Source organism: Squalius cephalus (assembly GCF_949319135.1).
Source record: "Squalius cephalus genome assembly, contig: scaffold_67, whole genome shotgun sequence".
In the NCBI taxonomy this organism is placed as follows: Eukaryota; Metazoa; Chordata; class Actinopteri; order Cypriniformes; family Leuciscidae; genus Squalius; species Squalius cephalus.
The window spans coordinates 26860-39058 of NW_027645789.1; the positions used below are offsets into that span (position 1 = coordinate 26860).

The 12199-nt window shown below is 37.7% G+C and overlaps 1 protein-coding gene across 1 annotated transcript; it reads right to left on the minus strand.

Annotated features, from left to right (window-relative positions):
• Positions 1-8203: 8203 nt before the first annotated feature.
• Positions 8204-11908, minus strand: LOC307154252 (patched domain-containing protein 3-like). The gene is made up of 4 exons (XM_079899024.1): positions 11192-11908; positions 10741-10868; positions 10513-10658; positions 8204-10433 (listed from the first exon to the last, which is right to left on the minus strand). The coding sequence occupies exons 1-4, from the start codon at positions 11882-11884 to the stop codon at positions 8851-8853; spliced, it is 2550 nt and encodes an 849-aa protein (XP_079755150.1). The 5' UTR covers positions 11885-11908; the 3' UTR covers positions 8204-8850.
• Positions 11909-12199: the final 291 nt, after the last annotated feature.

Below are 12199 nucleotides of genomic sequence, written 5' to 3' on the forward strand. Positions count from 1 at the left end.
CATTATTAGATGTGACATTTTACAATTTACTTGTGACATTAACTTACCAAAATCAAACGTCAAGCCAACGTCATATTCACGTCAAACACTGAAATTTCGTCATGAGGTTGTTGTAAAGTAACATATATTCAACATCTTTCCAACATCAACATCTGCTACATACACCTAGATATTTTCTTGGTTTTAAGTTGTGTTGTAAAATACAACACTGTGCCAACGTCTCAAGCTAACGTCATACTGATGTCAAACACTAAATGTGAATGAATGTGTTGTTGGGTCACAATCTCACTTCTAAATTGTTGTGAGGTGTGGTGGTCTAAACCCAGCTATGTCACAATGTTAACATCTACAAACAACATTCCATTATTAGATGTTGTTGTTTTGTTGACTGCACATCATGGTTACTAACCAAAACAAAAACGTCAGCATGCTAATGTACATATACATCTAAAATAGGATACAGGCAACATTAGACATATTTGATATGATTTCAGTTGTGGTGTTGGGTAAGATAAATCTCATACTTATGTATAATACAGACTGAAGTCTTTGTGACCTAGTAAATGTCAAGCTTCCTGTAAGCATGGCTCTTTATTTTATTTAAGGTGATAGTTCAGATAATCCATAGATTTTCTGGTCCATGCAAGTGTAATAGATCAAGTTGACCCAGTGTGTGTTCCCTGTCAGAAGAACAAGCTCGACTTCACCAGGAGTGTGCTGATCTAAAACGAATCAACTACCTGCAAGCAAGCAACTAAAAGACTGTTGTGCGCACAACAACACACATTCGGGTTTTATTAATGGTTTATACTTATTTCTACAATTATTTAATGAATCCTAAACCACCTTGTGTTGTTTTGCATTTTTTTAATATAAATATATCAGCTGGGTTGCTGCTCAAAATTATGTTGTTTCCAGGTGTATATTCATTTTGGAGCAGCACACTCCCAGTAAGGTGTTCTCACAAGAGAAAATACTTTATGGTTCAAATTGGGATGATCTACATTATGGAACAGCAAATACATTGTGTGGGTGAAATGTGAACTACCTCTTTATGTGCCTTTGGGTAATGATCAAAATGTCCTAAGTCACAATACAGCAGTTTGTCAGCGACTAATGAATACAGATAGTGACAGCATAACAGTAATCAACATCTGTATAGCATTCGTCAAACCACCTGACAAATGTTTTAGCTGTTTTATAAGCACGTTGATGTTAGAATTTGATATGCTTCATAACAGTGCAGCTGTCAGACAAACGCAGTAATTATTATTAGTATACAATAATGATGATAATATGAACAACAACAATGATAAAATCAATTTAGCCTAGTGACCTGTGTAAAAAAAAATTGCAGGTAACCCAAGAAATTTGAAATGAATTCCTAACCAATCACAGTTATAGGCATCAATTTGAAATTAATTCCTAACCAATCACAGTTATAGGCATCAATTTGAAATGAATTCCTAACCAATCACAGTTAGGCATCAAACCTCACGTTTCCTCTCCAGCTGTTGTACTGCGCGGGCTGGGCAGTGGGCAGTGGGCACTGCATAGCACACATTTCAACATCCTGACACACCTGCTGTGGACGATGAGTGAACACAGGTAAGGAAAATATAAATAGATATTGGTGTTTATTATTTTTTTGTTGATTTTTTCTCGTTTTTTTTTTCTTTCTGTGGGGCAGCAATGGATTTTTGTGAACTGGCACGATTTTCCACCTAGCCTACTATTTAACTACCAGAGTACCTTTAATAATGTAGTTAAAAGTGACTTAAATATAATAACTATATAGTACAAGTAGTGAGGAATGTCGCCTCAGCGCACATTTTTCTGACTGAACTGCACGTGCGACGGCTGTCCGGTTAGGCCGCTGTTGTTTGGGGAGTCGGGGAAACGTGACTAGCACGTGAAATAAATGCATTCATTTATATCAATTTTACGGAGCCCTCCACATGACACGCATAATAGTGGCCATACGTGTCCTTTGCCGTGGATTCTAGATCACTTTATTGTGTAAAATGTGCTAGTCACTAGTGGGTCAATTTAAAGGGTCAAAAGATTTTCGACATGCCAATTTTAAAATACAAAAAATAATAATATCTATTACAATTGTTCTAACATTAAGACTGTTGTGTACACATAAATACTGAGTGTTTATTCATATAGATGAATTGGTCCTTAAAAATGTCATGTGGTGCGAACGTGATAATCTTATTTTATTTCCTTAACATGTTTAATAATTTATTTTTTTACAAGTTCTGGTAACACTTTACAATACGGGTACACTGAGAGGCATTAATTCATTCTTAACTAATGCACAGATAATTATGAGTTAATGTATGACACAATTATTACTGCATCAGCAACTAATAGTCTAAATGATTAATAGATGAATTAATATAATAGTAATTAATTCAAACTGGCATAATGTATTAATTCCATAATAATATATTTTATTAACTAATAGTGTCAATTAATGTGTTCATTACCACAGGTCAAAGCTAATGATTTGCAAAGATATCATTATGTGTCCATTAACTAATTGTTAAGTAATATGTCATAGTAAAATCCATAGTGTGGATGTCAAAACCAAAATGACATATTACAATTAGTTAATCATTTGTCTTAAGCTGCAAATTTACTCTCTGATTCTTGTAGCCCCCCAGCAAATTCAGGAGCCCATCTCAGAAAAGCAGACCAGACCACCTTCTCAGGGAGGACCATCTCTCCAAACAAAACAAAGTCGAAGATCAGGTTCACCTGTTGATCAGCAATCTACGCAAAGTCAACCAACACATGGGAAACATTCCCCGTACCCAATTCCAGAAGCAAGCAAGTAAGTATATAGTAGTAGTTGTGTGTGTGTGTGTGTGTGTGTGTGTGTGTGTGTGTGTGTGTGTGTAGGTAGAAATGTCAAATCATTTGAATGGGTTAGTGTTAAAAACTTAGACCCACTTAAGGGCCCATGTCATCCTCAGTTATAAAATAAGGGAAAAATATGATTTGTGCATTTTACTTTAATTTGCTTTCAAATTGGCAGCAATTGCTTGAATGGTGGGTTCATTATTGATCTTAATGTAAAACAAAACAATACAGTACAATGACAAACTTGCTTAAATAGGTACTTTTACATTTCATTTTCAAATCGAAATCTTCCACCATCATCTCGTCAGTCAGCTCCTCACTAATGCTGCATTGAGCAGACAATTTCAGGTTTTAAGTGTAGCGTCTGTTCTCTAACTTTTTCAACCTTTTAGGACCCACTCTAAAACGTTGTGTTTTTGCTCACCCCCGAAAGTGTCAATTTTAACATGTTATAAAACCAGTGTGACATCAAGATATGACAAACCTACTAAACTATAACAACCGCTTCATAATGTGTTGTATATAATTAATTATTTGGACATTTAAATCCTCTTTCTTTTGTATCCACAGGATGATGACAAATGACGTAATGGCCAGTTTCAATATGAAGTGTGGGAAGGGGAAGCTTGCCTTCACCAAGCTCCATCTTTACAATGTTGTCACAGGTAAAAAAAAAAAAAAACAGTAACCTCATAGTACCTTTCTGTTTGATATGTTTAATTTTTCAGAACTCTAATGTAGGGGTGGGCAATCTGACAATTTTATATCGTGATCGATCTTGAAGTCGTCCACGTTCGACTTTTTAAGCGAGTCTTAGAGATCGCAAACTTGTCCTCATAACAGCAGGACTTTTATTTTGACGATAATGTGTCCCCAGTGAAGCTGACTTTTATGTTTACGGGCAACCCTGAGCACACAGCGCTCCTATTCTTCGTCTTCATTAGTTTATGGTCTCTGTTTAACAGTTTTGTCTAATACTTGGACCCCAGGAAGACTAGCTGTCGTCTCGGCGTCAGCTAATGGGGATCCTTTTAAATAAACAAATAAACGTTACTGGATAGAACCTGTTGTTGGATAGAACAAAAAGTAAACTGTATACGAAAAAGTATTATAGTGTTTGCTTTTATATTATTTGTAACAGAAAGGCAAACACTATTAATACTTTCTCATTTACCATGAGCATTCAGCAAATATACACATTTATATCATTTAAACAAATCTTTGAATATTTAAAAAACATTTAATTTCACAATCCTTGCAGACTTAGTCGAATCCAGCTGTCAGATATTCTGAAGTGTGCATAGACGGTCAGTCCGTGTGAATTAGTTCAGCTTCACTGGGGACACATGATCGACAAACTTTAAACCCTTGATTTCAAACTATGCTGGGGCTATATTCAGTTTCCCTCTGTCATATTCATGTCATTTACACTGTGTGCTAAATGTAAAATGAGTGTCACCATGTCTTTATTTGAAAAAATATGATTCCTAGTGCGCACAAACTTACTTGAGTGCCCAGTTAAAGGACAAGTTCGGTATTTTACACTTAAAGCCCTGTTTACAGATCGTTTCTGATGAAATAGAACGGTTAGGATTGAAATGTGGACACATGCTGCTGGCCCGAGAATTTTCGGTTTCTGTGGTAGCACACCCCCACCTCCACAATGGCTGCATAGGTGCACTGGAACAATCCTTCCTAATACGCATTAAACCTTCGTTTACAAAGACGTGAAACTCACGAGTGGTCAGGGGTGTTCACTGATATGCTCACACAAAAATCGCTGCAAAAGATGCTTTCCAACAGGTTTTATAGTAGTTTTTGTCCAACTCCATTGACTTGTTTTGGATGTGCTGTGAGGTACGGTATTACTCCACTGCGCTGGAGTGTCTATTAGTCAAGCTCTCAATGGAAGAATGTACGGGTATGAGGCGTTTGGAAAAATAGGTCCACAGTTTTACAACAAATGGTAAAACACCTGTTGGAAAGCATCTTTTGTAGCGATTTTTGTGTGAGCATATCACTGAACACCCCTGACCACTCGGTGAGTTTCACGTCTTTGTAAATTAAAGTTTAATGCGTTTTAGGAAGGATTGTTCTGTGCACCTATGCAGCCATTGTGGAGGTGGGGGTGTGCTACCACAGAAACCGAAAATTCTTGGGCCAGCAGCATGTGTCCAAATTTCAATCTTAACCGTTCTATTTCATCAGAAACGATCTGAAAACAGAACTTGTCCTTTAATTACACTCTTTATTCACATTTTTTAAAGCAATTTCTTTTATATGTGAAAAATTCGGTAATAGCATATAATTACAGAATCAAGAATTATGATCATTGATTATGATTATTATGATCATGGATTGTGATTGTTTCTTATAAGATCGTGATATGAAATTTTTGTAAGATCCCCCACCCCTACTCTAACTGCTGTTTTTACTTTCCTTCTGATGTTCATTTAGCTTAAGACACTCTGCAAAAACACTTAGGCTTTGCGCCTGTGCATTCACATTTTTCTGTTTAGAATGTCTGATCGCTATTTGTGAACAGCATCAAAAGTTAAAATTTCTCTCTTTTGATGAGTTACAGCATGAATGCAAGAATGTTACATGTGTAAGGCCCTTAAAGCTAGGGTAGAATTTTTTTCCAGAAATTGGTTGAAAGTGTGTTCCTATCTTGGTAGATATATATATATATATATATATAGGATGTCCTACCATTTGTCAATATATACATTTGCATACCTCTACGCAACTTGTTTGCAAAAACAAACGTCATCAGCATGTTCATTGTGCAGAGAAAGTGAGAATAGATGCCAAACATTAGCAGTTCCTCTTGAACCAACAAGTGAAAAAGGTTTTATTTAAAAAAAAAAAACTTATGACATTATATTATTGCAAAATGTTTTTTTTTTTTTTTTTTTTTTTTTTTTTTTACTTTTTTTCATTATTCACATTCATTATTATTGTTATGTCTCACCAGTGAATAAGACATGAGGTAATCTAAAAGTGTTGCACTTTCCTCCACCAACTCTGTCTCTCCTCCTGGCTCTTTGCAGAGGAGGCATGGCTTTGGAGACACTCTGAAGGGAGGGTGGGATCGTATGCTTTCAAAGCTAGCTTGCTATTGCTAGCCTCTGTGAAATTTCCCACCCTAGCTTTAAGACTGTTTGCAATATTTATTGTTTTAATGCTTACTGTAGTGCATCATATCCTATATTCCCCATACATTTTAATTTTCTAATATTTCTTACAGAGAGTGTCCAGAGGACTTCAAAGGAGACGGAGGCAAACATTGGAGCGGTTGTCGCCTTATGTTTAAAATATGCCCCAGACAGGGTGGGCGGAGGAGGCAGGAAAAAGAATTGTACGATTTTAGAATAAGGATAATGTTAAATATAAATGGTTATTGTTGAAATCCTTCTGTTAAAATAATGTAAATAAAATAAAATAAAAGGTTATTTTATAATCCATTTAATTTCTTTGTCATTTATCTAATAAACAACATTTGTGGATTCCAGTTTCACTAAGATTTTTAAGTTACTTTTCTGTTTGCTCTTGTCTTAAGATAAATACTTTTGGGTTGTCTTGACCTTGAAATCTTGACCTCTGTTCGATCTTGTTGTTACATGAAGTTTCTTTGTATGTTGATTTTTATTTTACAACGAAAACCTGGCTTTGCTAAAAGTTCAATGTCATGCCAACAAAATAACCATATATTTATTTAAGTTAGAATTTGACAGCTGACGTTGTGTTTTGAATGATATCTGGCCCAACATGTGAGTTTGGATGTCTAGCTTAACATTGGGTTCTGACGTCAAACTGATTTCCATTTTCAACCAAAATGCAACATCCAACATGGGAGGTTTACCCAACATTGAGTTGACGTTATAATCCAACGTCAGACTGACGTTTACTTTCAATGTTGGACAGACATTGCATTTTGGTTGAAAATGATAGTCGGCTTGACATCATAACCCAACGTTAGATTGACGTCTAAATGAAACGTTGGACAGACGTTGCATTTTGGTTGAAAATGAAAATCGGGTTGACGTCATAACCCAACGTCAGTCTGACGTCAATATCCAACGTAGGAAAGGCGTTGCATTTTGGTTGAAAATGAAAATTGGGTTGACGTCATAACCAAACGTCAGAATGACGTCAATATCCAACGTAGGAAAGACGTTGCATTTTAGTTGGATATGAAAATCGGGTTGACGTCATAACCAAAAGTCAGAATGACGTCAATATCCAACGTAGGAAAGATGTTGCATTTCAGTTGGATATGAAAATCGGGTTGACGTCATAACCAAACGTCAGAATGACGTCAATATCCAACGTAGGAAAGACGTTGCATTTTAGTTGGATATGAAAATCGGGTTGACGTCATAACCAAACGTCAGAATGACGTCAATATCCAACGTAGGAAAGACGTTGCATTTTAGTTGGATATGAAAATCGGGTTGACGTCATAACCAAAAGTCAGAATGACGTCAATATCCAACGTAGGAAAGGCGTTGCATTTCAGTTGGATATGAAAATCGGGTTGACGTCATAACCAAACGTCAGAATGACGTCAATATCCAACGTAGGAAAGACGTTGCATTTTAGTTGGATATGAAAATCGGGTTGACGTCATAACCAAAAGTCAGAATGACGTCAATATCCAACGTAGGAAAGGCGTTGCATTTCAGTTGGATATGAAAATCGGGTTGACGTCATAACCAAACGTCAGAATGACGTCAATATCCAACGTAGGAAAGGCGTTGCATTTTAGTTGGATATGAAAATCGGGTTGACGTCATAACCAAAAGTCAGAATGACGTCAATATCCAACGTAGGAAAGGCGTTGCATTTCAGTTGGATATGAAAATCGGGTTGACGTCATAACCAAACGTCAGACTGACCTCAACTTCCAACGTTGGACAGATGTTGGATATTGACTTCAGACTGACGTTGGGTTTTGACGTCAACCCGATTTTCATATCCAACTAAAATCAAACGTCTGTCCAACGTTGGAGTCCAACGTCAAAATGATTTTGAACTGACGTCCGGTGCCAGCTGGGATGGATTACTGTTTAACTTACTGTTTACTTTAATTTAAATTACTGTTTACACACTAACGCTTGGTGACGTCACCTCCAGATTCTTCAGGCAGAACAGAGATGATTTACATTAGAGCTGATTTACATTCTTCCAGGATCAGGAACAAGGAAATGTTGACCAGGAAATATTCTATATATCTATCATGGTATCCAGGAGAGAACATAAGTGGCAGAAGGGGTTTATGCATTCATGCATATACTGTGTCATAAATTACTCACTCATTCACTTCAGTGACAATTATTCTGAGATCAAGATCTTTTAATGCCAAACATAAAATTTCCAATGTTCAGTAATGTGGTCTAAATAATGTACTTGAATGTAACTGGATTACAAAAGCAAAGTTGTGTTTGCATTGATGTGTTAAAGTGAATACATGTGCATATTAAACAGAACTGCATTGAAAATAATATTGATAACAAGGATAAAAATTTAAAAGAGTAAACTTGATTAAAACATAAATACACAAAAACATGTAAGATGCAGTGTATACATTAGAACAGAACAGAGCGATTGCTATTACTTGCATAGTCAAATAAAAGTGGTATTCAGAGCTAAGCTCAAACAAAGAAAAAAGTTAATCCATCCATTTTGTAAACCAGTTGTCCTATGCAAGGTCAATGTGCCTATCACAGTTACTCAGGCCGTAAACTGGGAAAAACACAGGACATATGGCCTGTCCATCACAGGGTGAACACACACACAGACATTTTAGTCTCCAATTCAACCTGTGCATTTGGATTGTGAGGGAAACTGGAACACAAAAGTATATTCAGAAATTACCTTGATTAATAAATTCTACAGGTGAGATTTTTCAGAAAAGTAAGCTCAGTAATAGTCAGGATCAGCAGGCCATTCATTCTGAATCACAACTGCTTTTACTCACTGTTCGCTTGTGTCTCTAGGCTCTGAAAGATTTTCTTTGTTTCTTTCATGACTGTTACTACAAGCGCTGAGGAAGGTCAGGAACACCGGTATGAATATGATGCCATGGACGGCCCCAAACAGAATGACTAAGAACATGATTTTGAAGAAGGTCCTGAAGATGTAGCTTTCAGCAGCCGCGAGCACCACCACACCGGCGATAGTGGACATGGCACCCTGAATGATCGGATAGCCCAGTTTAGTGACGGCATCCATGGCTTTCTCATTCGCTGAGGACTTTTCACTTGACACATAAGCATAGGATATGTGAGCAGAGAAGTCGACAGAAAACCCGATACAGATAACAAGATTAATCATAGACACAGAGTCTAAACTAACATCCCATAATGCCATGAAACCGGCCACTCCCACAATGACAGATGCAATGGCAAATGTCACCCAGAGAGAGCAAAGAGGGTTTGGGATCAACAGGAGTGAAATGACTAACATTACACATGTAGCAATTGCTAAGTTTTGGATTGTATTAGTGATGATGACGGCATATTGGTCGAAATAGATGAATGCAGGGTGGTACACTATCAGATCAACGGGTGTCTGCAACTTCCCACATTTTTCTGCGGTTTCTCTAAATACATCCAGCATGTTCTTCTCATCAATTGCTGTGCGGATGTTCACAGTCTGAATAAACATGCGTGAAGCAAGAATTTTATTGTTAATGAAATTAACATCTTGACTAAAACCAGACAGATTAAGAAATGCAGTTAAATAGCTTTTGAATTGTGTTTCATTGTCTAAATTGAAACCTGCACTCAGTCCAAACTGCATGTATGCACTCAGCCAAGAAATCGGTGAAATGCCTGAATCTGACACTGTCATATTTAGAAAATTTTCCAAACACAAGTCAAGACTTTTGCGAGCAGTTGGGTTCCAGTACTGAAAGTCTTCATCCTTTATAACTAACATGACATTGGGACCAAAGGCAGAGAAGAATTCATCTTCTTTGTCATAGTAACTACCAACATATGAGCCGTCTGCTGCTAAATGCTTCAGATCTAGACCTTCCTGCATTTGGAAGCATCCATAGATACTGACTGCCAAATACCCGGCATAGATCAGACACACAAGCGCCTTAACCCACACTCTTGTTAAGAAAGGGCCATAATAGTTTTTAAAGAATGAATCTATTGGCATTTCAAATTCCTTACGTGTGTTTTCATCATACGCCCCACCAACACAACAACCTCCACCATCACCAGTGGCTTCTGGAACTTTCATGCAGGTCAGCCAGTGTCTGTTGCCTTTCTCTCTCCGTCCGTTCAGTGCGAGACACGCGCCAAAGAAGGTGATGTTGAAGATGTAGCAGAACAGAAGAGCTGTGCTGGTGTACATGCAGAAGGACTGAACTGAGCGGAAGGGCGTCATGAGGCCGATGTAGAAAGCCAGCACATCTGTCAGCGTGGTGATAGTGATGGACACGCCGGCCTCTTTGTACGTTTCTGCTAAACGAAGCTCAACGGCTTTATGAACTTCAGTCTTCTGCCAGCAGGAGATCATAATGAACATGTCATCAACGCCAACACCTGGAGGAAAGCAGAGACGGTGAGCCTGTGAACATCAGCTGTGAGACACCTACTAGATGATGAAATAAATGACATTTACCCAGAATCAGAAAGGGGGCTGTGGCCACGGTCATGGCAAACGGCATCCCACAGAACAGCAGCAGACCAAAGCTGGCCAACACGGCCATCCCAGCGGAGACGACGCCAGACATGGCCACCCACACCTTCGTCCTGACACAGTCTAACCTGTGGAAGGAGACAAAGGATAAATGACATAACTAGTGAAAGAAACATGCTTATTTGATCTTTTTTTAATTATTCATGATACCTCAAACAAGATAGAATTGAAATATTAATGGCCAGGAAATATGTAACAGCGAAGAGGGGGATGACAGAGTCTGAACTGGTCTCAAACTCATTCTGTCTTGATACTGATGTAAAGTAAGACACATGGACCTGTAGAAATTCAACACAAAACACTGTTCAGCATAGTTACTGTATACATGAATGTTTTGCATTGTGTTGAAGCTCAGTGAAGAAATAATTATGGCAAATTATGACAGGACATGAATAGTCTGCAGAAAAATCAAACATCTACATGTGTATTCAGTTCATTATCTCTGTATATTTGAATTGCTGTCAAAATGACTTTTATCCAAGCATCTCCGATAAGTCAAGCACCAAATGTCATTTGAAGTACTTTTACACACACAATGGTCATCAGCTATCTGTTTGCGTGTAGATATAACTCATAACTCACAAACATTTCTTTGACTTACTGTTTTCTGGTCCGTAGAGTTTGAGAGGAGTTTTAGAAAGCCATCAAGCCAGTCAGAGTTTCCCACTGTCTTCTGCTCGTCTAGGAAATAAAAAAGCCTGACTGCTTTTGCACTTATCAGCTCTGAGCTATTTGGCTTTAAATCTACACCGCCGATGGTTGTTCCCAAAAATGTGCCATTATTCATCGGATATGTTATGGTTGAAGAAACAATTTCAGTAGCATTGTTATTTATAATGTCTAAAATTGCATTTGACATGCACCTTCCCTTTGTTTTTGCACAGAGGTTTTCAAAAGTGTTTCCTGTCGTCATACTTTTCACTTGTCTATCTAACTCTATAATGTCGTTAAAAGCTGCTTCAGTTAATATATTTTCTCCTTGCAAGCCTGTGATGATCAAAGAGGCATAAGTGCCTTCAGACGTAAGCCGTAGCTGAGAAAACTCTTCAGATTGTGGGAAATTTTCCACCACAATTGCCCTCTCCAACTTGGCAGGTCCATTGACAGGCGTAAACTGGTCTTCAATATCATTTGCCTCCCTCTCGTCAAGAAAGACGAAACCAGCTCCAAGGGCAGCAGCTACACATATAGCTGATAAAAAAAACACCCATGGATGTCTACCAACGACACGACCAAGCTTTTCAAAGGCCAGAGACAGTGGCCTTTCAATGCAGTCTGTTTTACACTTCACCATCCTCGAGATTCACTTCAGCAGTCTTTCTTCAAAGAGCCAGCAACACCCTTCTTTATTGACTCAGTGTTATCATAACGTACTTAAAGGCTGAGCTGAACACTAACAACTCATTTGTTACTCATTAACAAATTATGGTTACTTATTACCAAACTTTCTTGTTAGCTCCTGCCCTCTGTATCACTGCCAGAAATAACCTGCTTTGTTAAGGGACAATATTGTATTTTAAGGGGCATTTTTATTTCGATGGGGACATATTTTTTGTTAACTATATATATAAATAAATGTATTTTATATAGCGCCTTTAAAAAGTTGCTT